We start from the raw sequence: 21787 nt of genomic DNA on the forward strand, positions 1-21787 counted from the left end.
CCAGGTATTTGGGAGATTGCGCTGCAGCTGGTAGTGGCTGAGAAAGAAAATGGTCTCCACTGCTATTTGTTTCTACTTTCTATAGTCACTCTATTCCTGACGTGTGACACACTACTCAAGTGTCTATTCAAAAGCAATACTTCGATGCTGTCTTCAAAAATCACATAAGAAGGAAGCCGTTCCACCGAGCCATTTCTGACTTTTTTCAGTTAGGCACGGGATGAGCAACGCTCCAGGCGACACCCCGCCACGAGCACTGGCACTCCCAAACGCCCCCCCCTCCCCATCTCTGCCCATCCAGGCACCACCGGCAAAGCTTCCCGCAGGATCGGACCCCTCCTCGCCTGATGGGGACATCCACATCGCCCCGAGAACAGCCACACGCTCACTTCAAGGTGCGGGAATGCCAAGATCATCTCCTCCGCTGTCAGCCCGCCTGGGGGGCTGCTGGCCAAGAGGGAACCTGCCGTGTTCTCATCGCTCACTCGATACACAAAGTGCTCGAACGACGGGGAATAACCCAGGGGCTCGATCCCGTAGCTGACGTTCTCAAACTGCAGCAGGCCCCTGCCAAGGTGACGGCACCGGCCAGTTGCCACCGGGCACTGGTGGCCGTGGCACTAACGGGCAGGGCAGCGTAGGGAGGCGGCGGTTCCCTACCTGAGCCCCGAGCAGATGCTGAGGGTCACGGCCGAGCTGGGGAAGCCATCGATGTACCCCCGGTAGTGACAGCCTCCCTGCATCACGACAGAGGACAAGGAGCCCCTTCCGTGGCCGTGAGGGCAATTCCCCCACCCATCACCCAAAGAGCTGAACTGCACGTACCAGACAGCAGCTCTGTGCTGCAGCGCTGATGGTACAAAAAACCCCAAAGCAATCTAAGCTTACCTTGATACGGGTTGAATCAGAGCGCAAAGATCCCTTCTCATTAGACACGTAAATCCTGAAATTGTCAGATAAAAAGACGCTACAAAATAAAGGTGTAGAGTGAAACACCGAAAATAGCATCTCTTACCCAGTTTCTTGAACTTATTCCAGGTCCCGCTGCCTGCGCTGTCGCTCTGGCAGATCCAGAACCCGCTGCCATCAGCGGTCGTGGGCAGGACCATCCCTCAAACCCTTCTCAGCCCTCTGCCCCGGCACTCGGGCGCGTGGCACACACGGACACATCCCCCGTGGGCTATGGGACGTGCCTGCAGCGGGGCACGGTCCCGGCAGCCGCGGAGGCTGGAAAGAGCCCAAGGGAACGGCACCGGCACGAACACCCGCAGGTGGGAATCGCCCCACAGCCCAGCACCATCCTGTGCCGGGGACAGAGCGTGCGGCCCAGCAGCTGCCGGGGAACAGGACGGCAGCGGTCAGACGGGCAACGCCAGGGCCGACTTACTGCTGCTGCAGGTGGATGGTGTACGGCCTCCCCTCTATGCTGAGGACGTAGGACACCGTGTCCTTGCACGTGTGGAAAAGCGGAGAAAGGGAGAATTAGGAACACTGACTCCGGAAAAGCGAGCTCCGAGGGCAGCTACCGACACCCAGGGCAAAGCCCGAGAGCCCGGTGCTTCCTCAGGGAGCAGGCGCAGCCTTTGCCGTGCTGGCAGGGCAGCACCGCCGTGGTGCCCCCGTTACAGCTGCCAGCACATCTGTACCCCAACCCGCCCCCCCCCCCGGTACCGCCTCTCCCGTCGCGTTCGCGGGCAGCCGCCGTGGGACCGTGATCTGGGACAGCGCCTGCGACCCTGGGGACAGGGACAGGGACAGAGACGGCGCCGTGCCGAGCCGGCCCAGCCCTGAGGGGGGATCGAGGGGGGTTCCGGGGGCCCGGGCCCGCACTCACACAGCAGCAGCAGCAGCAGCAGCATCGCCCTGCGCGGCCCCATGGCCCGGCCGGTAACGGCCCCGCCGCGCCGGTTCCGTTCGGTTCCGTTCGGCCCCACCCGCCCGGGGAAAGCAGAGGCGGAGGAGAGCACCTTCGTACAAAACCGGCATCTTTATTGCTCGTTTGTTTCTTACAAAGGGAGTCGGTAACAGCCCTTTCGTCAGCCCCCCCCCGACGGTACCGGAGCGCCGCGCAGAGCGGGACGGTTCTGCAGAGCGCAAAGGGTTGAAGGACATGGCCTCCGCTTTCTCCAGACCTCCTCGGGGGACAGGGAGAAGCGTACTCTTTTAAAAAAGGAAGTCAGTAGTCATCTTCAATACTCAGCACACGTAAAATCCGAGCTGTTTCCTTCCCATAGGATCGCTGCTCAAACCACGCGTTCGCTGCCCTACGCCACCACCCTGCAAATATTGCAACGTGCATGCTGGAAGTATAAAAACTCTTTATCTATTAAAAGGCACCATTTTCAGCATAGTTTTAGTTCACACATACAGCTTCAAATACAATTAAGTACATCTCTCTCGGATGACATCGTTCCCTGGATTCCCCCCTCTCGTCCCACTCGCGTCGTGAGGCTCCCACGGGACCTCTGCCTCCCTCGGCTGCAGAGCTAAACGTTACAGCCAGCCAGCCCAAACCGGGTAGAATACAACAAAAATTAGGAAGCGATTATCTTGGAACAAACAGAAGACCCCCACGAATACATCTGGTGATATTCTAGGTGACATTTTACGTATTTTAATAATGTTATAAATCTTAGTCTAAGTTTATGGGAAACCACAGGAGTTCAAGTATTTTATTACTGCAAACGCAAACACTATATATATATTTATATATGTATTTACAGAGGAAAATATTTTTTTTGGCAATATTACGGGGGATTTTACAGAGTGAGCTTGTACTCGGTGGCTAGCGCAAGGCGAAAAAGCCAAGCGCTCTTGTCAGTACTTCCTTTACTTTTAGCAAGTTTGTGCAACAGGTTTCTGTTTGTGACCACCAGCAGCCGGTTCCTACCCACGGCACAGCGGTAGCACCGTTAACGGATCTCCTCGGCCAGCACACCGAATGCTAAACACTCCTTTTCAGAAACGGTTTTAAAATCGAGTGTAGTCAGTGGCGTAGAAAGGGGTGGCAGTCCAATCTAATGCAAGTTAGCCTGCGAGCATCCTGACTGACACTAAAAAGGATCGAGGATTAGGCGAGAGGGCTGCATTAGTCCACTGGTTCCAGTTTAAAGTGCTCAGAGAAGCAGAAAGACGTTTTTTGCTTCTTCTGCAGGGACTGCTACGCAGTCTTCAGACCCAAATTAAAAGCTAAGGGCATCCCATTTTTTATAACCAAAATATGGCCGTGTCTTTTCGTACCTTTATTTTCACTGCCCATTCATGATATTAGTGGAAATTAGTACAGGATTCTCATTTAGCAACTCACAATTACTAATTTAAAACCATTAAACTTAGTGCTCATATAGCACAGCTTAGTGTCAGTCAGCATGAAAGTAAGAATTTAAGTGCATTATTACACATCAATAAACATATAACATGCATAAACATGTTTAACAATATATTTATCTTCCTCTGAAAAAGTACACTGATACTTTATTTTACTTGTGCCATTAATGTGGAAATGGGACAACATTTCCCAGTCCATGCAAAATACTTTTAAATTAATTGGCCAGATTTCCTTGTTTTGAAAACGGTATGGGCTACTTCAATTCTTCACCGTACATTTAGAAAGACGACAACAAATCAGACAATTTCATTATTAGGGCTCGTCGCAGAAATGGGGAAACCAAAAGCAGCTCCCAAGTGCTGTACTATAAAAATTATTGAACCGCAGGCTGCTCCACTTCCAGCTGGACAGCGCTGCCGCAGTTTACAAAGCCACAATACTCGGACAGAGCTAAGAACGGGTTAGATGTTTTCAGTTCCTGTAGCTTTGGTAGAGGTATTTAGTTTAAAGTTTTACATTCCTCGATTGAATATCTCGTTTGCCTTATCCTAGGCTGCAGAAGAAGGCTTTCCGGGATTACCATGGGCCGCTCAATGCAAGAAGGATAACTGCAATTTCAGCTCTGTCTCAGTGAACAGGTCAGCTCACGGGAAGGCTCCAAAGAAGCCAAAAGCTATTTGGGAGGCAAAGGCGCTGGTCGAGAAGGAAAATACTGTCCCTGAGGTAAACGTTTTTGCTGGGGTGGAGGAGGTCCCTGAGGTGCACGTTTCTGTTGTGGAGGCGGTGGTCTACAAGGGGACAGAGAAGCCGTCGTCAGTCCAGGTGACAAAGCCATGACACACATCCATGATGCACATCCCTCTCCCTCTCACCTGGCACTGGCACCGCGGCCACTGCGGAGACCCCCCCCCCCCCGCCAGACACGCCGCGTCTCGCCGCCTCTGCTTCCCCCCCCAAAGACTCCTTTCGACCATGCCACGGTCAGACTCTGCTGTCCGTTGCCCGAAATCCTCAGCTCGTTAACACATCATTTTTCCCAAAATAGGTTAAAGACCCCCACAAGTTTCCCACCAACACAAGCTATTTTGAAGAGCTCCCTCTCGACACCTTGCGCTTTCTGGATACGCATGTCTTATGGCAGAGGCGTTACATGTTAGGAATACAATTAAAAAGTAAAATGTAAAATGAAGGAAAACTTTCTGTTCAAAGTTAATGAGAAATGACCCTGTACTTGGCAATAACACTCACAAATCAGCAAAATGACAGATTTTTGAGTAATTTCTTTTTAAACTGCCTATTTTGAGAAGTATTTTCTTCCCCTGTATGCAGGGCTAATCTGGCCCCAGAAATGCATTCTGGAACCTGTTAATCAAAACGTAGCCGTGACAGTGTGCAAAATGAACGCTATGGGTAACAGCACTTCAGTTCCACAGCTTGAAACGAAGGAGAAACTTCTTTCAATAAAAGGTCCGTCCTGCTTGCATATAACACACGACGAAACACCCTAATGCTTGCTCAGGTGAAGGCAGTGACAATCGATATACATCAGTGCAACTGCCAACGCTTATTTGCAATAACTCAACCGACCTTGTCGGCAGCTTCTGCGGCTGCGGTGCCTGGTATTGCGGACACGGGTAGTAAGACTGGTGGTAAGCCTGCTGAGGGTGCTGGTTAACTGGGTAAGACGGAACAGGAAAGGTATTTGGTTCCATATCCTACAAAGAAAACATAATGAGAACGTTCTACAAATTTGCACTTATGGAATTGAAATATTTCTTTCATTAGTTAAGCAACATTTAAGACCACTCACAAGCAAACCTGGAAATGTCAGAGTTGCACTTTCTGTCTGAGAAACTCAGTAGAAAGAAGCAACAGCAGTTTGAAAAGTACCACAATTTGGGAAAAACAGAAAGAACGATCACGACAAGCGTTTCATTTGTTCTGCAGGTGTGCTTTGGCTAGTTACTGCACTCAGAGATAACTGCTCTGCAAAGGACCGGGGCTAGGCGGCTGGCAAGGATCACTCCCCTCCTCGTGTGGACCAGGGGTTTCAGCGTAAGGGAAAGGGGAAGCAAAGCAGGTAAAGTGCTTGCCAAGCCAAGCACAGCCCATAAAAAAGCTTAAACAGTGGGAAAATGAGGAGTTCCCACACACCCCTCAGGAAATAAGCAAAGAAAACCCAATTTGCAGAAATGAAAAAATAAAGTAACTTTGAAGCTTTTATTAGGGAAAAAAATATATAAACTGCCTTCACATGTTTACTTTAGAGTAACAGATGACACATAAAGTAATGAAGAGTAGATCATTCCTACCATGGGTACACCTCTTGAAGCGTACGGCATGCCGTGTGAAAAGCCTCTGTGGCGGTAGTCTCTCGGTTCTGTTTCTGTTTGAGGAGGTGGAGACTGAAGTGACCTGAAATCCAATTGATGGGTGAGCTCAGAACCTTGACAGAATGGCTACGCAGGCTATGAATCCAAGCCCTTCAAACCCGTTAGATGGATTTATACTTGTACTTTATATCTTAGCGCATATCAAATGTCAGGAAGACAGTACCTGCCACATACCTAATAAACAGCATAACCCTCTTTGTGTTTAGGACTATGACAGCTTCATTTTGCCACTTTATACCAAAGATGGGACCCAAAAATATAAAACCCATCACCAATGCACGACAACAAACAGAATGGTAAAAAGAAAGTTCTCTGCTCCCTCCATTTAAGATGAATTTATCTTTTCTGGCATTGCCCGGGGCAGGCTACATGCGTTATTTGACACAGGGGTCTTTGCCTGCCATCCGGGGCTGGAATATGCCTCCGTACTTTGGCATTGGCTCGTGTAAACAAATGCCTGTGGAGTACTTCAAAAGGGCAGAGGAGAAGGTAAAAAGGAGACTGTACTTACGAATGGCAGCGTGACATTAATCTTCCACAGCATCGCTTCAGCCTGTCTCTTTTTACAAATGCCAGAGCAGCAGCTATAAAGAGTGGGAGGACCAGGAAAAAAAATACCAGCAGCCCATTTCTCAGTGAGGTGTCTTTGTCTGATGGGGACAAAACAATGGAGAAAAAAAAAAGTATTACACGGTGTTCCCACCACTTGACTCACTGTAGCAGGGAATATTTGGTAGAGCTGGTTCTACAACCATTTCCCATTTTTCATAGAAGAAAAAACTAAAGAATCTAGTAAGGCTGCAAGATATACGCCTAAATATATTCTTTTCTGATTATCTTTTCACAGGGATTGTCTGGTCAAAGATAAAAGAACTGTACGTGCCATGATACCCTGGGCTATAACAGCATATTGAATTACTAGATCAATACCTAATTTTTCTTCCACTATGTTACTGTGAAGATCTTATGAGCTCATCTGAAAAAGAGGAAAACAGAGCTTCTGCCCTTTGGTCTGATCCTAAATCTTTCTCTTCTCCTATCATTGTTTGCTGGAGGCAAAGAACTCACCTTCTTAATCTCTATGCAGCAGATTTCTCCACTGCAGGCTGTACAAAAAAAGCCTTTCCCTTTTTTTGTCTGATGACTTGAGGCACCTGTCCACGCTCCAGCGTGCTTCTCCAGTCTGTTACTGCATCAACATAGTGGCTAGCTTCACCTCAAACCCACACCATCTTATGAAAACCAGTCTTCAAGATCATTCTTGCAGCTCATAGAAGGGACTACATCAATCCCGTCTTTATATACACATGCACATTGCACAGTTTTCTCCAAATTATAGCTTGGATTTTGCTTCCTATTCCATCTTTTAAACTGTCAGTGAGAAAAGTAAACTTCACAGCCTCTTTCAGTTTGCTTTCTCACGTGCATGAATTGTGCTCCCCAGCCCAAGGCACCGTGTTCCCACTGTTCACATTCAAACATATACATGTATCTTCCAGACACACAGATACATCATCTTGCCACGTCAAACACTGACCTAGTACCTTTCCTGGGGTAAAGGTACTGAAGGTACCCTTCCTCTTCTATATCATAAGTTGTTTGGGACGGGGACTACATTTGTAGTTACTACCAAATGAAGTACACTGTCTGAACTCAAATAATAAACATTAATAAAATAGAGACTTGTCAATATGCGCTGCCCTAGCCCACCTCGGTCAGATGTTCATCCTGACACTGCAGGTTCACACGCAACTACCTGCAGATACCAGAACAGGGCAGCTACTCATTGCTGCCACCACTGCTGGAAGCGGCATGTCCTTATGGAGATGCAGATTCGCATCCGTGGATGTGAACCCACATCCTCAGGCAAATTTCACATTTTGTTTGGATCTAAGAACGGAAGGAGCTTCAGCTCCCAGCTTGGACACAGAGAAGTCCAAGAGGATCTTGGTCCAAGGTGGCAGAAATCACCTGAAGGCACTTAAACCACCCAGTTTCTTTACAGATGCCCAGCATCCCATAAGAGTGAAATGCAACACCTTGAGCCCAAAACCTTAACTAGAATTGTTTGCAAAGGAAACCCGGTGAAGAGCCAACCCCCAGAAGTTCACTGCTTCAGAGCAAGCGAGTGCTCTGCACTGAGCTCAGCGCCAGCCTTCCTAAGACAGGTCCCTGCTCTGTAGTTGCCCGATGACTACTTGCCGTTGTAAGGAGGGCCACTGTCCAGGCTTCCTCCGTAGCCTTTAGTATCACAGTAAGGAGGGGCCCAGCCCGGTTCACAGTGACAGTTCCTGTTGTTATTGCACACCTGCATTTAAACAACACAAACAGCACAATAAGGTCGTTTTAGTAACTTAAGTTTCCACATATTTGAAAGCCGCATGCGGTAGCCTCGTATGACCGTCTATTCTGTCCCTTCCGTATCACTCAGCCTGGAGACCTTTAACCAGTAACTCCCACGTCAATTCTGACTAGTCCTTGGCCAGGCGTCTCAAGGTTTCACAGGACTTGGCAAGCACAACATTGTTCAGGATGAGCTTGCAAAGATTAGCTATCCCAACGGCTTAAAGAGCATGGCTTTTTTTTTTTTTTATCGTGAAATGCAGAGTTTCAAATTACATTAGTGATACTGGAATTGGGAATTCTTGCCTGGCAAAAAAATATCATCTTTAGTTGGCTCTGAAAAACCTAGTGTTCTCGTTACGAAGATGTCAGAGGACCTCACATAGAAATGCTGCCAGTCATACCAAAACTTACAGACCTAGTGTTCATTGTAAGCGGACTGCCGGCTCTGCTTACCCCATGTCCATGACACTTCCTCTCCACATCACAGTCGTAGTTCAGAACGGAGGCGCTCACACACTGGAAGTGCCTGCAGATCTAGGGGAATTGCGAGACGCACACAAGTGAAGGAAGGTGGCATTGCACCCCCGCGTTCCCCTGGCTGCAGCCACTCTGTGCTCACTGACCACAAAGCAAGTCTCCGACTCTTACGTGATAAACCCCAACTCCACAGAAAGGCTACAAAAGGCTTCTCAGTATGGTGTCTGAACTGTTACTGGAAGTCTTTTGTCCCTACTCTGAATGTAAAGGAATAGCAATTAAATTGTGCACAGTAAGGATATGTGGAATGCACATTCCTCTGCTGGGGATAAGCTTCTAGGCTTTTTAGTTCAGTGGGATTTTAATTGAAAATTGTCTTAAAGGCATTTGTGTGTGCCTAGCTCTTCCTGCTCACTGACAGAGCAAAGATTCTGGCTCTCAACAAACTTTATTTCTTTTGCTTCTTTTTTCTATAAACAAAAGGCTCATTACATTTTTTATGCACATGCACTGCAGTACTAGGCAGTGCGGGGAACCGATGGACTTGCTCAGTTCTGCATTAACTACAGGCATCAAAAAATTAATGGCCATAAATATTCTGGAAGCAATGCAGCTGAAAATTTTATTCACATAAAACCCCTGAATTATTACTTTAAGAAATCATTTTTTAATTGTTAATTACCTTTCCAGTATCACATTTGGTGCCTTCATTCACCATTCCTGGGTCCGGGACATCAGAGCCTAGCTGGAAATCTACACCCCAGCACGTGGTGCCTCTGATGGGAGTTTGGATAATAGCAGGCTTAATTCCAAAAACAGGCATAGTTTTCACGTTTTCACATTGCAGCTTCCCACACATGGCATTCCTACAACATCAACATACGAACACTGTAGTGACACTTGAATTCACTCCGAGAAAAAGACTATCACGCATTTGATGTGATGTTTTCTTTCTAGTGGAAGACACTACTTGAAAATAAAATTGAGGCAACTCGCCAGACAAAATTGAGCTGAGCCTCATTTCAGTGCTGCAAGAGTATGGATTTATCCCTTCTTTCTGTAACTGTTGGGATCTTTACATTAAAGAAAACACGATGATCTGCAACTTGTTTTTCTGTATGTGAACACCTTAGGATAAGAACAATCGATGATGGGAGATGTGGAACACACTCTCCTTGCCACAGCCCCACGTCTGAACTGAACATCCCTGAGGCCACAGAACACCACACACATGGGAAACTGTGGCACGAGCCTGAAAGATTTAAACCCAGCTACGAAAGAATTGCCTAAACACTCAAACTCATTTCAACTATTACGTGCAAGAGCTAAAGCCAGACAATCTAACCCAAGTCAACAAAAGTTACAACTGTGTAAGTGTGGGGCTATAAGTGCTAATAGCAGCTTCAGAAATGAGGATAGAATAGATGCGTTTTAAGCGCTCTCGCTGTGGGTTCAGAATGATGCACACACGTCAATAAGGTTAGACAATGGGATAACATATCTCTCCCCAGTGCACCTCCTAAACCATCCCAAACTTATACTACAGCACTTGAATAAGAATTCTCAAGCACACATTTAGGAACTTCTCGATGCACTGAGCTCAACTCACCAGCTGGAACATTTCTTGTAGTCATGGCCATGGAAACCACAGTTGCCAAACCTGTCACCCTTGGAATTCACTTCAGCAAAACAAATGTTGGGGGCTGCTTTGGCTTCTGCAAACAATAACCGTCCCCCAGACAGAGGAGCCAAGTTAAATACGGACAGAACCACCTCACATTATCATGTCTCCTTTACCCAGCCCAATTACCCTGCTACACCTAGTGTTTTCCACGCAGTACAGAGAGCTTAAGAACCCGATCAAAACAGTAAAGAGGTGGAAATGTCAGCACTACAGGGTGCCAAGTTTAAAAAAAATCAAGAAGAGAAACAGTCACTTAACAGTGAGTCAGTTACACCATTTGATATTTCTTCATGGCTTCTTTACAACCCTGTACACCAGAAGCCCCACTGTAATAGGAATGATCAGTGCAAGAAAATTACTACTTGAATCACCAGCACGGCATTAAATGTAACGAAGAATGTGTGAAGGCTAAGCCATAAATTACCACTATTTCAAATCCTTTGCCAAAGCCAGCTGGTCTCTGTAACAGGAAAACAAGTAAATATATTTTAAATAAACTTAGCGTATTGTTTTAGCTACGTCTCCTAGAACAATCATAACACTGTGCTTTTCCTTACTTGAGCCAAAGATATCCTGACACTGCGCATCGTAGTACTGGCAAACGCCATTGTAACAGTAGGCTTCCTCGTTGTGGCACGGGTGACCGTTCTGAACGGTGAAGTCTGGCTGGCAGAACTGGAACGTGCCGTTGCAGTACTCCGGAAGGTCACACTCGTTGCTACTGGCCCGACACTCGGTTCCTCCAGGAAGCAGCTAGAGAGAGAGGGGAGGGGGAAACTGTATCAGAAAACAGAAACCTTACGGCACGGATGAACACTGCACCTGACCCACAATACGCCCCCAAAAAAAAGAGCATTGCTCTGAAGCCCTCGGTGGGTGCTGCGTACACGCAGGACAAGTCCCTCTCACTGATGCGCCGGCTAGGCCAATGCTCTCCTTTTCTCAACCACTGAAGAACGCTTCCAAGTAACATGTCTGAGTTTCTAACCTGGCAGTTTTTACAGCAGTCACCATAAGCACATTCAGCACCGGACCGGAGTCTGCAAGTCCCTGGTTCACAGCAAGGATCACTTTCACATTCCTGAAAACAGAAGTGCTGTGAATGCCAAGAAATCGCACCCTCTGCCACGCACAGTCCCCTCTCCAGTGAGTGGCACGCCGGGCTACCCTGGCAGCACTCGTAAAACACACAAGCCTCTAACCTTGGGTGAACCACAGTCACAGTCCTCCCCGGCATCTACCAGCTTGTTCCCACAGTACGGGACACTATAGGTTTCATCAGGCTTGGGAACGTTGAGCAGGCAGCTTCCGCCTTTGTTGAGAGTGAGCTTCTCAAAGTCTTCTGCACTGCAGCTGCTGAAGTTTCTCGATCCCCTGCAACAGAGAACATGAGCTTATCTTTAAGCCAACCCACAACTATCCCCTCAGTTTGTAGACAAGGGTATCATCTGCTTTCCCCATGAGCTGCAAGCGTGACACAACTCTGCAAGAGTGCTTTGAAGATGAAAGCAACCTGTAAAAACAAAGCTTGTGGGTGGGAAGTTTTGACCCTCGGAAAATGCTTTCCCTTTTCTCAGTTACTTACGATGCTCCAGAGCTCATAATGCAACTGCTTGCTCCGCAGTGACAGACACGTTCATCATCATGGTTCATCCCCAGGTTATGTCCCAGTTCATGAGCCATAATTGATGCAAACATCTGTATACTGATTCTTCCAAACTGCACAAGAACAAACCAGAAGAAAATTAGTGGACAGCTTATATTGAGAAAGTCAGTGTTTACTTATGTGCCAAAAGGACACTTCTGTCACCCTGTCTCAACATTAACAGCATTCTCAGACCAACTGTGCCTGCTTTCCAACCAAGCGCATGTCATTTGCTTAGTAATAAGAGCCCTCAGACAAACATATCAGGACACTCCCTAACAACCTCTACTTTCCAGTGCAGCTGCAACATTAACTGTTCTCCACACCAGCCCAAATCTCCTTAAATATGCAAACTCCAATTCCAGTACTTCTGTCCCTAGTCCAAGAAAACAAGATTGCTGGGATTGCCAGTTATCCACGATCAGCAATTCAGTTCATTAACGCTCTGCAATTTCACATAAAGAGGGCAGTCAACCGCACTGCTCCAGGAGTTCACAATTGGGAAGGTCAAGCAGACACCAGGGACGGATCTGAGGACACCCACAGCTCCCACATACTTTTAAGGCAGGGGTGCTTAAAATGTCAGCAGAGAAGGCCTGTCCCTTTTTCATGAGTGCTGCGCACTGGGGAGAGGGAAGGCTGAGCAGAGGATGCAGAAGACTGCAGAGAAGTTGTGATCCAGATATCATGGAAGTGCCAGAAATGGTTGGGCACCACAGAAAAATCCCCACTAAGCCACTTCAGTTTTGTTGGTAAAGATTGCGCACTTCCAAGAAGACTTCTGGAGTGCAAAACTCTTATCTTGCTCACATTCAGAGTATCACTAACGGTATCTCACCACATTAATGCCTCCCGCGTGGCTCTTGGAGCACACTGTTCCAACATAGGCCATTCCAGCTGTGCCACCAAACCCCTTCTTCCTACAGTCATGGGGAGAAAAAGGAAAGGCAGTCATCCCGCCTGTACAGACACATTATGCTGCCAGCGCTACAGCGCAGCCGCACAGCCGCCCAATACATCACTTCTGCGTGCGGGGCACAAAATACTGCTTTTCCAGCTTTCCGACACTAACAAAGGAGCACTGCTAGGAGCACTACTATTGACTGCGGGTATGAATGTGCCAGTTCAGCTTTATCTTTCTGTTCGTGGTTCTTTTATTCTTTTAAATTAAGATAAGAGTTTGCAGAGAAAGTTATCCTCTTCCACATCTTCCCTCTAAATATAAAGAGCTAAACGGTCCACCCTTGTAATCATTTGTTTTAATTGGCTGTTAGCTGCCTTTCTACTACTGCCAAACTCCATAGATTTCTTTCCTTGTCTACCTCCTTTTCATTAGTATCTTATTTTGTTTCTACGCAGTTCTTAAAGCTTTAAGTGCAACAGCACAATGCACCACATTTCACTTCATATAAAAGAATTTTAAAATAACTATTTTTTCAGCCATTTCACCCTCACCACCTGAACAGTGCTGTTCTGTCTCAGAGGAGGAGAGGCCCCCACCTCCTGCGGGAAGGGGAGCTGCTGCTTCGCAGGATGGCCGGCTGGGCTGTTGCCCCGTGTGATGCAGCGCTCTCACCTCTGCCCTTCCTCGTACTCTGGGCAGTGACTTCCTAAGGGCTGCGCTATCTGCGGGAGCGGGAAGTGCACGGGGCAGGCGTCCCGGAATCGGGGCAGAGACGGCAGCTCCGGAAGCTCTGTGCTAGTTTACGGCAGTAGGGACGGACAGATTAAAGTCACACGTCAAAGCTCAAGCTGTGTAGCTAGCTCTGGATACCAACTGCAGAAACAGCTTTAAAATGCAATGCTCTGCACCAGGTTTCTGCTCATTTTCAAGTGGAAAAAGCCCCAGATTACAAGTCTAACTGGTGTACAACCTGACAAAGGATTATCTGAATGGAAGCTTTATACAACACAATATATAACATTGCAGGACAAGAAAAAAAATATCAGTTTTTAGCCATATACCTCTCAGAGAGGACACTGAATTCAAGGACCACAGAAACCTTCTTAAAAATGCCTAAGTTGACTTGGAATGTTTTCCCAAGTACATAAAACACAGCAGATTGCACTGGGTTCTCTGCTGAAATACAATGGCTACTTTTGACGGTAGAACACGGCTGAGCAGACAGGAATAGAATAAGCTTCTTAAGAGTCCAAGGGAGGGAACTGCAACTCACAGGACAAACTGGGCACTGTCATGTCTCCGGCGCAAAACGAGATTCTTCTCTCGCCACTGTACAAAATTTGCCAGCACGTCACCAGCACCTCCGTCTGTGCTAATTATGTTTTCATACTTCCAAATCTCTAGACCAACCAGCACAATGCGGATGTTCAACATGATGTACATCTGAGGAGGAAAAAAAAAAGGAGAAATATTTCTGAAGACCTCCAGATAAGAATAAGTGGTCTGGCATTATTTATCTTATTGCAAGAATCTACTTTTCTCTTTGGGCTTTTTAGTTTTCTTGTGTTTTTTTAAATTTTGTACACAATTCAAATCACCAGAACGCATTTTCCCTGTGATTCAGACTTTCATTAGCTACAGGATCAATGACAAAATCCAAAACAGAAATAAAAAGGAGACTCAATCCTGACAAATAGCATTGTCTGAAATAGTCAAGCTGAAAGACATGCTTTTTCTCTAACCTTGACAAAGACTTAAGAATTGCAGTAATTGCAGCAATCTGTCCTGTCTCTCACTGTATGTAGCACAGGTTGGAAGAGTTCCCTAAATTAATTCTCAAGTACAATGACCGCAGATGAATTTAGAGGTGGAAAAGCTTTCATAGCGATGCATTCAAAGCCCACTGCCCATAAACACTGCCATCGCTTTGCCGCCCCTGCTCCTCCGGCACAACACGCAGGCGTGACTCTGAGTCCTATCAGTCACCAACATGATGGCCGAGGGAACAGGTTTAGCTCCGGGCTTGATAAAAACCTTTATTTCATTCCCAGCAAAGTAGTAACTGAACAGACTCCACAGTGGGAGTTTACACAAGTAACAGAGCTGCAGGGCTGCTGCACACAGCATCATTCCCACCCACGCTCAGCGTAGCTTTAACTTACGCTGTCAAGGAAGTTTGCCAGTTGCACCATGTGTTCTCTTACTTCTGTTTCACTCTTCCCAAAATCTTCAAACTGCAAGACAAAGAAACTTAGTCACGAAGAGATAAAGACAAGAGTTAGAAAAAGGAACAAAACATTTTAAGACTAGTAACATGGAAAAATATTTTTGCCTGGCTCCAAATCTCCTGTCAAGATACTACTAATCAAGACAGGACCATCCTCATTGCTATTGCTCAACAGCTCAATAGTCAAGAGAAAACAGCAAAGGCAGGTTTTGCCATGCAAAAAAAGTTTTTTCCTTACATTATTAGCTTCCTTGCTGATAGAAACTCTCCATGTCTGACAGTTTACTCTTCCCTGAAGAGTACTGCATAGAACATGTTTATTCAGTTTTAGGTTAGCATGTTTGCATAACATTGGCTAAAGCGTCTGTGTCTTTCAACAATCCATTTGGGAGTAATGAAGACTGAGGGCTTTTCAAGCCATCTCCTGGGGATAAGGAAGGGAAGGTGACCCACAATTCCTACCTTTTCTTTATCCACAACTATGAACAGCTCCACATATCTTGTTTGATGTAGGACCGCTCTCTTTCTCTGCGGAACAAAGTTTTAGACAACTTCAATTTTATTAATTCAAGTGTAAACAAAAAAAATCATGACGTTGTCATATTTCACTTGATACAACTAGTGGTTTGAGAGACACACCCAAAGCACACTGTGCCAAGACGAAAACATGCCAAAACCAAGAAATGTAATCCGATGCAACAACAAATTCTCTGTAAGTAATTTACACTACAATTTAGCTGCACAAAGTTTTCCTGCATTTCAAGAGCAAGGGACCTTTTTACTTTTTCACACAGGTTTCTTTGGAAAGACAGCATGTGCTTTTATAAAGGAGCAGAAAGACACCAACAAGCAAAGCCAATAACCTTGAAGTGAAACACAATGTTTCTTAGTCCTGCTTTTACTGCAACCTTGTTCTTGTATAGCCAGTCTTCAAACCGACAAGGGGGACCTGCACACCAAACTGTTATTCAGAGGGTTAAGAGAATGGAATAAACACCACAATATTCTCCTGGTTTCTGATGCAATACTTCATTAATGAGCCTCTCCAATGAAGCTAGTGTTCCTGCCCTTAAAAAGCCCTAGAAAGCTCTGCCCATGAACAATCTAACTACCACTCGACTCTCACTGCTGTGGGCAGAAGCAGAAGGAAATTGCAGCTGCTTTGTTGAAGTAACTGAGTTTTTCAGCAGCGTAGAAAGCCCTCTGAATCAGAAACCTTTAGGCATGTGTTAAATCCCAGGAAATCTGATAAGCTGCTTCCATATTCTTAGCTGAACAGTCACAAAACACATTGTAGGGGACTGTGGAAAAAACACTGGAGTACTTACTCGCAGCAGCTGAGTCATACTGGGATGGTGATTTTCCTCTGTACGTTCCCTTTCATGCTCTTCGGTGCTTACCCCACACATCGTGGGCTCTTTCTTCACATTATCCAATCGATATACGATGTGTTTAGAGGCAGACGAGGCATCCATTGGTTCAATTCCATAGGTGATGTTCCCTATTGTCACCAAACCCCTAAAGTACGGTAGGGTGTGAGAAATTCTTGCATTAAGCACGGAGGATAGTTACCCAGGTTTCTACAGTAAAGCAAAGGAACAGTTATTCTTTGGTAACTAAAGGTATGCCTATAGCTCAGTCCTTGCAAAACGGCATGATGCATCCCAGGCCTTAAAGCAGCCTTGCCCTGGATAGGGCCTTCACGAATACAGCAAATTAAATGGTTTTGTAAAGGTTTGCAATGCACAAGAAATTAAGTCGCAGGCCTTAAGCAGAAATGCTTTAGTTCAATTACTGTTGACGCTCTGGTGTCTGACATGGCACTGCAAAAAAATCAAAGCACCAAGAGTTATGGGAATTAGCCCAAAGCAGAAAAAAATTCCAATCATATTTGATGTGCACATGCTTTAGGGCCAATTTTGTAAAATTTGCAGACTAGCATGTGACTTTCCATTTTTGCACTATGTACAGTTCTTTGTAGTAACCATCTACCCAAATCAGAAAATAATCCAAAATTTGTGTCAAAGAATGACTTACTGTACTCTGATAACAAATTGCAACTTATTTAATGGCATTTCAAATATCTATTAACTACATGAATAAAAGGTACCACAGAAAGACTGCACAAAGGCATAACACCATTGCAGCTTGGCCCCGGTCAATAAATCCCCGCCTGGCTGAACAGCGATTAAAAACAGAGCAAGAATTTTGTTTCAGGTTCAGCGAGCCACGAAACTCACGTGACAACAGGGACACAAAAGACGAGCTGTGCTACCTGAGCCCCGAGCAAGTGCTGACAGCAACCACAGAATCCAGGGTCCCCTCCACGTATCCCTGATAATGGCAGTGATCCTATATGGGAAAACACGGGCACATTACACACATATTCCACGCGTATCTGCACACCCAGTGTGATCTCTGGTGGCGTAATTGCTATGCCTGCCAGTGACCAGCAGTAGTTACAACTTGACAATGTAATGTGCTTTACATTAAATTTACCACATGCCTTTTATCTATAGCTTCAAACATGCCTCTAGCTCTACCACAATATAACAGTGTTTCATTCACTAACCTGCGTCTAAGGATTTCCTCACCTGCCTTAGCACCACAAGGACTTATATATATGAAGCTCATCAAGACGCCGGGGTACAGGACTCCAAACGGATCCCTGCCTCCCTATCCTGCAAAGCAGAGCCTCTTCACAACTCAGTGGGGCCAGCAGTTCGTTACAGATTTTGGTTTAAAATCCCCCTCGCTCACTCAGTCACTCTACTTGAAGCCGGATTCAGAGCTGGCGCTGCCAACGCGTTACAAATGCCCGGCAAGCAGGGCTTAGACGCATTATCGAGCAACTGCATTTCTTCACTTGACCGTAAACCATCCTACTCTTCACTTCTGTCCTCCACCCTGCCTCAACTATTTTGAGGACAACCCCTCCCTACCAATTTGGGCCAAATCACCATTCAGCCTTCTAGGAAACAGTGCTGCAGAACATTTGGCTTGTACGTAACCTCTCTCCGGCAAGAAGAGGGCCAACACCCGCTATCCTCGCCAACCGGCCCTGCCAGGACCTTTCGGTTGCGCAATACATCCCTCATCAGCCCTGATGAAACAAAGTACTGCCATTTTGTCCTCTGTATCTACACGCTTTGGAAACCAGACAAGGGGGGTAGTATGGGGCAAATACATTCCATTTTCTCTGGCAAGTGCATTTTTGAACATTATTACAGGGGTCAGGTAGATTATGTCGCCTGCTGTTTCAGCAACGACCACAGAAAGCACTGAAAGCATGTGCTAATCCTTCAAGGCCACCGAAGGGACTTTCATGACCTCATGCAGAAAAAGCATTTTTCCTTAGTCAATCAGTAGGAAGTCAATACCCAGCTGACTCAGGTGCTCTATTTTCAAAAAAACAAGATCCCATGAACCACATATGACTAACACTTCCCTTTCAAAGGAACAATGTTGATACGTAAGAAGAGTGAAGCCATTAGAAAAACTCTCATACTTTTTGTATCACACGAGCTAGTTTTTACTCTTATTCTAAAGAAGGAATTAAATTTTCAAAGACAACCTATCAGGCAGCCTGCTTGTGCAGAAAGAGAGGGCTCCAACTGCTTCTTCAGTGGAATAACTCCACCAACACTATGCAGGTAACATCATTCTCATAGTCCTCCAGACTTGATCTCATCCATCCCCTCCAGTAGTTCCCAAATTTCTGGACTAACGGATAGCCTGTCGACTCTGAAAAATCCTCAGTGTTGCTAACAGACAGCCTCACGCAACTGAAAAGATGGGTCAGCAGCTGACCATTCATTTTGACTTGTGGACCAATCTGGAAGACCATTGTGTGCAAAATTAAAGGTATATATTCAGCCACTAAAACAGCCCAGTTCTGCTCCGTGTGCTCTGGCCCCCATGAGAAGCAAGACCTGTGTGCAGAAGCGATACCAACACTGCACGGTGCTGTACAAGGACAGCACCACCCTCGATAATGAGGGTTCTGGCAGCTAAGAAGAGCATTTCCTTTTTAGATAAGAGTAACTTTTAATTAGACAGCAATCACCTCCACATAAAGAAAAGGGGATCTACTACAAGCTCCAAGCTAGAGCCTCATCTAAAATCAAGGCTTCTCTCCAGGAAGAGGGCAGTGTGCCCACGGGAGTAGAAGGTGGCCCCGTGAAAAAACACAACTATCCGTTTCTAACACGCGACTACCTCATCCTGTAGATGCTCAGTGTTCAAGTCACCTTCGGTAAGGGTATAAAAAGAAAGAATTCCTACCTGGCTATCCGGATATTCAGTCTGCAACTTCCCCTCCTTATTATAGGTATAAACTGTGAAATCTTTGGGCAGCAGTTCTCTGTAAGGAAAGGGGAGAAGGAATGTAAGAGGAATTTCATGGAATGACCGTGACATTATAGCAGGGCAGTAAGATGATCTTAATCAAAAGCATCACAAGTACGTAAACTGCAATTAAATAAGGAAACATTCAAAAGGAAAAAAAAAACAAATTAACAAAGAAATGGTGCATTTCCACAGCAAAATCCGAGATATCAGAATGGTGGAAACATTAATGAAAACAAATCAATACCTCACCCCAGGAATGTAAAACAAGCCTCGAAACCCATTAAATTGTGCTAAAAGTTTGCTTTCATGCAGAATAATAAAAAAAATAAAATAAAATCCCAGCACTCAGCCTGCTGCATATGACTTCTCTTCCCCAGCTGTGGAAGGAAGTGCATCAGGAAAGTCTCCCACGATTAAGACTGCTGACCCATACTAGTAAATCCCTTGATGCGGTGCAGTTGAATTCCCATGCTTCCAAGGGTCGGGGGCTTGGCAAGGAGCAGCTAGAGATCCCCAGGGGCTTCTACACTTAAATAGTTAATGTCTCTTTTGTCTGTTTTCAGGGCAGTTTTAAGAAGCAATAGCCTGATAAATGGTAACTTGCTGTTGCTGCAAGCAGCCCTTTAAAAATTGACCTCAAGCCAGGCAACAGCTACATTGTCTACAAGTTATGGATATCAAGGCCTTGGATATAAAGACAGCTTCTCTTTTATTACTCCTCTTGTGCTACTGAGACAGGGGAAGAAAAACCCTGAAACAATAAACAAAACCCAGAAGAAAGTGAAAATATTTACTTGACATATAGTTCAGTTTGTTTATTTTTAGTTGTGGATGGAGAGTGTCATTTCAGATCCCCTTTGAGCAAACTACTGCTTCCTTCGCTGAGGGGGATCACCAGGGCTGCTGGCTGACAGCCAGGATGGTGACTGAATCCACTTTTGCCCTCTGTCTCTGCAGATTTCACAGAGCTAGCATGTAACTGCACTCCTCATAAAGGACCTCAAGGATCAGAACTCGCATGCTACCTGCCAGCTTGTTATTTGGACACAACAGATGGAATTTAACAATTGCAAGAAATTCATCACTTACTTGTTCTTTTCTAGATGAATTGTGTATTCTTTTCCCTCTATCTCAATAGCATACGACACCTTGTCCTAAATACAAAAAAAGTTGCATTTTACTCATGTTAATGAATAAAACATTCCTTGAAATCAATAAAATTTTGGCAGAAAATGTCTCTGCGAGCTCCATTACTGCTACAACTATAGCATTCAAATCACTACCGTCATCCTCCGTAACTCAGGACTGGTCTGTATCGTTAGCCTTTTTAGATATAGCTGTAGTTGCTGGAGATGCAGCTCATACCAACAAAATTTAAACCACCTCCTAGAGGGATGCAGCACTCTGTCAATCCCATCACGGTTCTTGCTGGCATCCCGACACTGGTCAGGGAGCGGGTGTTCCTTCTGCTTCTAGCTGACATTGCTGAGCCCATGAGACTTCGCAATGAGAAGCTGACACAGCCATCAGGATTTGCTCTGGTTCCCTGACATCCAGCAGACAAAATGACTGCCATGTCCACACACTGAAATTGCCAGAGACTGAGCTAATAAACTTTCCTTCCTAAATCCAGACCAGGAATAATCACATGTGGGTGAGCCTGAAAACTATTTTATAATTGTCCCTACCTCCGGAACCTGGCATCCCTTTCTGTGTAACTGGGGAAAAGTCACATGAAGAAAGCTATTTCAAAATAGCTTTGTGGTTTTCTTATTCCTTGTTTCTAAGACTTCCACAGAAAAACTCTTAGTTACAGCTGGAAAAGGACAATACAGTTTTAATACTGAATGTTCACAGTGAGCCAGTACCTCCACAGCCTTGTGCTAGCCAAGTGCTACACACAGCGGTTAGGGTACCTTAATATTTAAGCGGATAAGCTGAATTGCCTGACCACAACATTAAGTATCACAGCAGGAGTACTGGTCAACGACTGCAATAAACAGCAAGGCATTTTTGCTAATATTAAATTCTGCCAGTGTTTAGAAGATCTGTCACTAAACACAGTTGGTCTAATCCAAATACTTTGAAGTGTGCAGTCTTTAGTTATGTGGCTACAGCAGAATAATATAGGCTGGCAAGTACCACTGGAGGTTGCCTAATCTGACCCCTGCTCAAAGTAGCTACAGAGCTGGCCCAGGCTGCTCAGGGCCTCCTCCCATCAGACTTTGAGCATCTCCCAGGATAATGATTCCACCACCTCTCTGAAACTCATCCCAGTGCTTAGTAACTCTTATTATGCAACTTTTACACCCCGATCAAAAATCCCTTGCAACAACTTGTAACCTCTGGAGCAGGGAGGTATTTACTGTAACTCAGCTAAAGGCGATGCTAGATGTAATCTATCTTTTGTAAGGATAGACACTTGTTTGCTGC

The 21787-nt window shown here is 45.7% G+C and overlaps 1 protein-coding gene and 1 long non-coding RNA gene across 3 annotated transcripts in view; both read right to left on the reverse strand.

The window, feature by feature from the left end:
• Nucleotides 1–660: 660 nt before the first annotated feature.
• Nucleotides 661–1650, reverse strand: LOC142598369 (uncharacterized). Its single transcript, XR_012832621.1, has 3 exons — nt 1388–1650; nt 889–967; nt 661–737 (listed from the first exon to the last, which is right to left on the reverse strand). It is a non-coding gene; the product is annotated as an uncharacterized LOC142598369 (long non-coding RNA).
• Nucleotides 1651–1968: 318 nt separating this feature from the next.
• LOC104634228 (disintegrin and metalloproteinase domain-containing protein 9) overlaps nt 1969–21787 on the reverse strand; it is a 35357-nt gene continuing 15538 nt past the window's right edge. For both annotated transcript variants that reach the window (XM_075736783.1, XM_075736782.1), the window contains exons 3-22: nt 20444–20508; nt 19289–19367; nt 17280–17356; nt 16333–16522; nt 15467–15532; nt 14940–15011; nt 14051–14220; nt 12712–12793; nt 11814–11947; nt 11431–11602; nt 11217–11309; nt 10786–10981; nt 10154–10259; nt 9227–9410; nt 8521–8601; nt 7924–8029; nt 6233–6371; nt 5641–5743; nt 4916–5043; nt 1969–4116 (exon numbers count right to left, since the gene is read on the reverse strand). In XM_075736783.1, coding sequence (XP_075592898.1) covers nt 4002–4116; nt 4916–5043; nt 5641–5743; nt 6233–6371; nt 7924–8029; nt 8521–8601; nt 9227–9410; nt 10154–10259; nt 10786–10981; nt 11217–11309; nt 11431–11602; nt 11814–11947; nt 12712–12793; nt 14051–14220; nt 14940–15011; nt 15467–15532; nt 16333–16479 — 2094 coding nt within the window. In that variant the 5' untranslated portion in view covers nt 16480–16522; nt 17280–17356; nt 19289–19367; nt 20444–20508 and the 3' untranslated portion in view covers nt 1969–4001. The remainder of the gene's footprint in view (nt 4117–4915; nt 5044–5640; nt 5744–6232; nt 6372–7923; nt 8030–8520; nt 8602–9226; nt 9411–10153; nt 10260–10785; nt 10982–11216; nt 11310–11430; nt 11603–11813; nt 11948–12711; nt 12794–14050; nt 14221–14939; nt 15012–15466; nt 15533–16332; nt 16523–17279; nt 17357–19288; nt 19368–20443; nt 20509–21787) is intronic.

This window comes from Balearica regulorum, chromosome 27, assembly GCF_011004875.1.
Source record: "Balearica regulorum gibbericeps isolate bBalReg1 chromosome 27, bBalReg1.pri, whole genome shotgun sequence".
NCBI lineage: Eukaryota > Metazoa > Chordata > Aves > Gruiformes > Gruidae > Balearica > Balearica regulorum.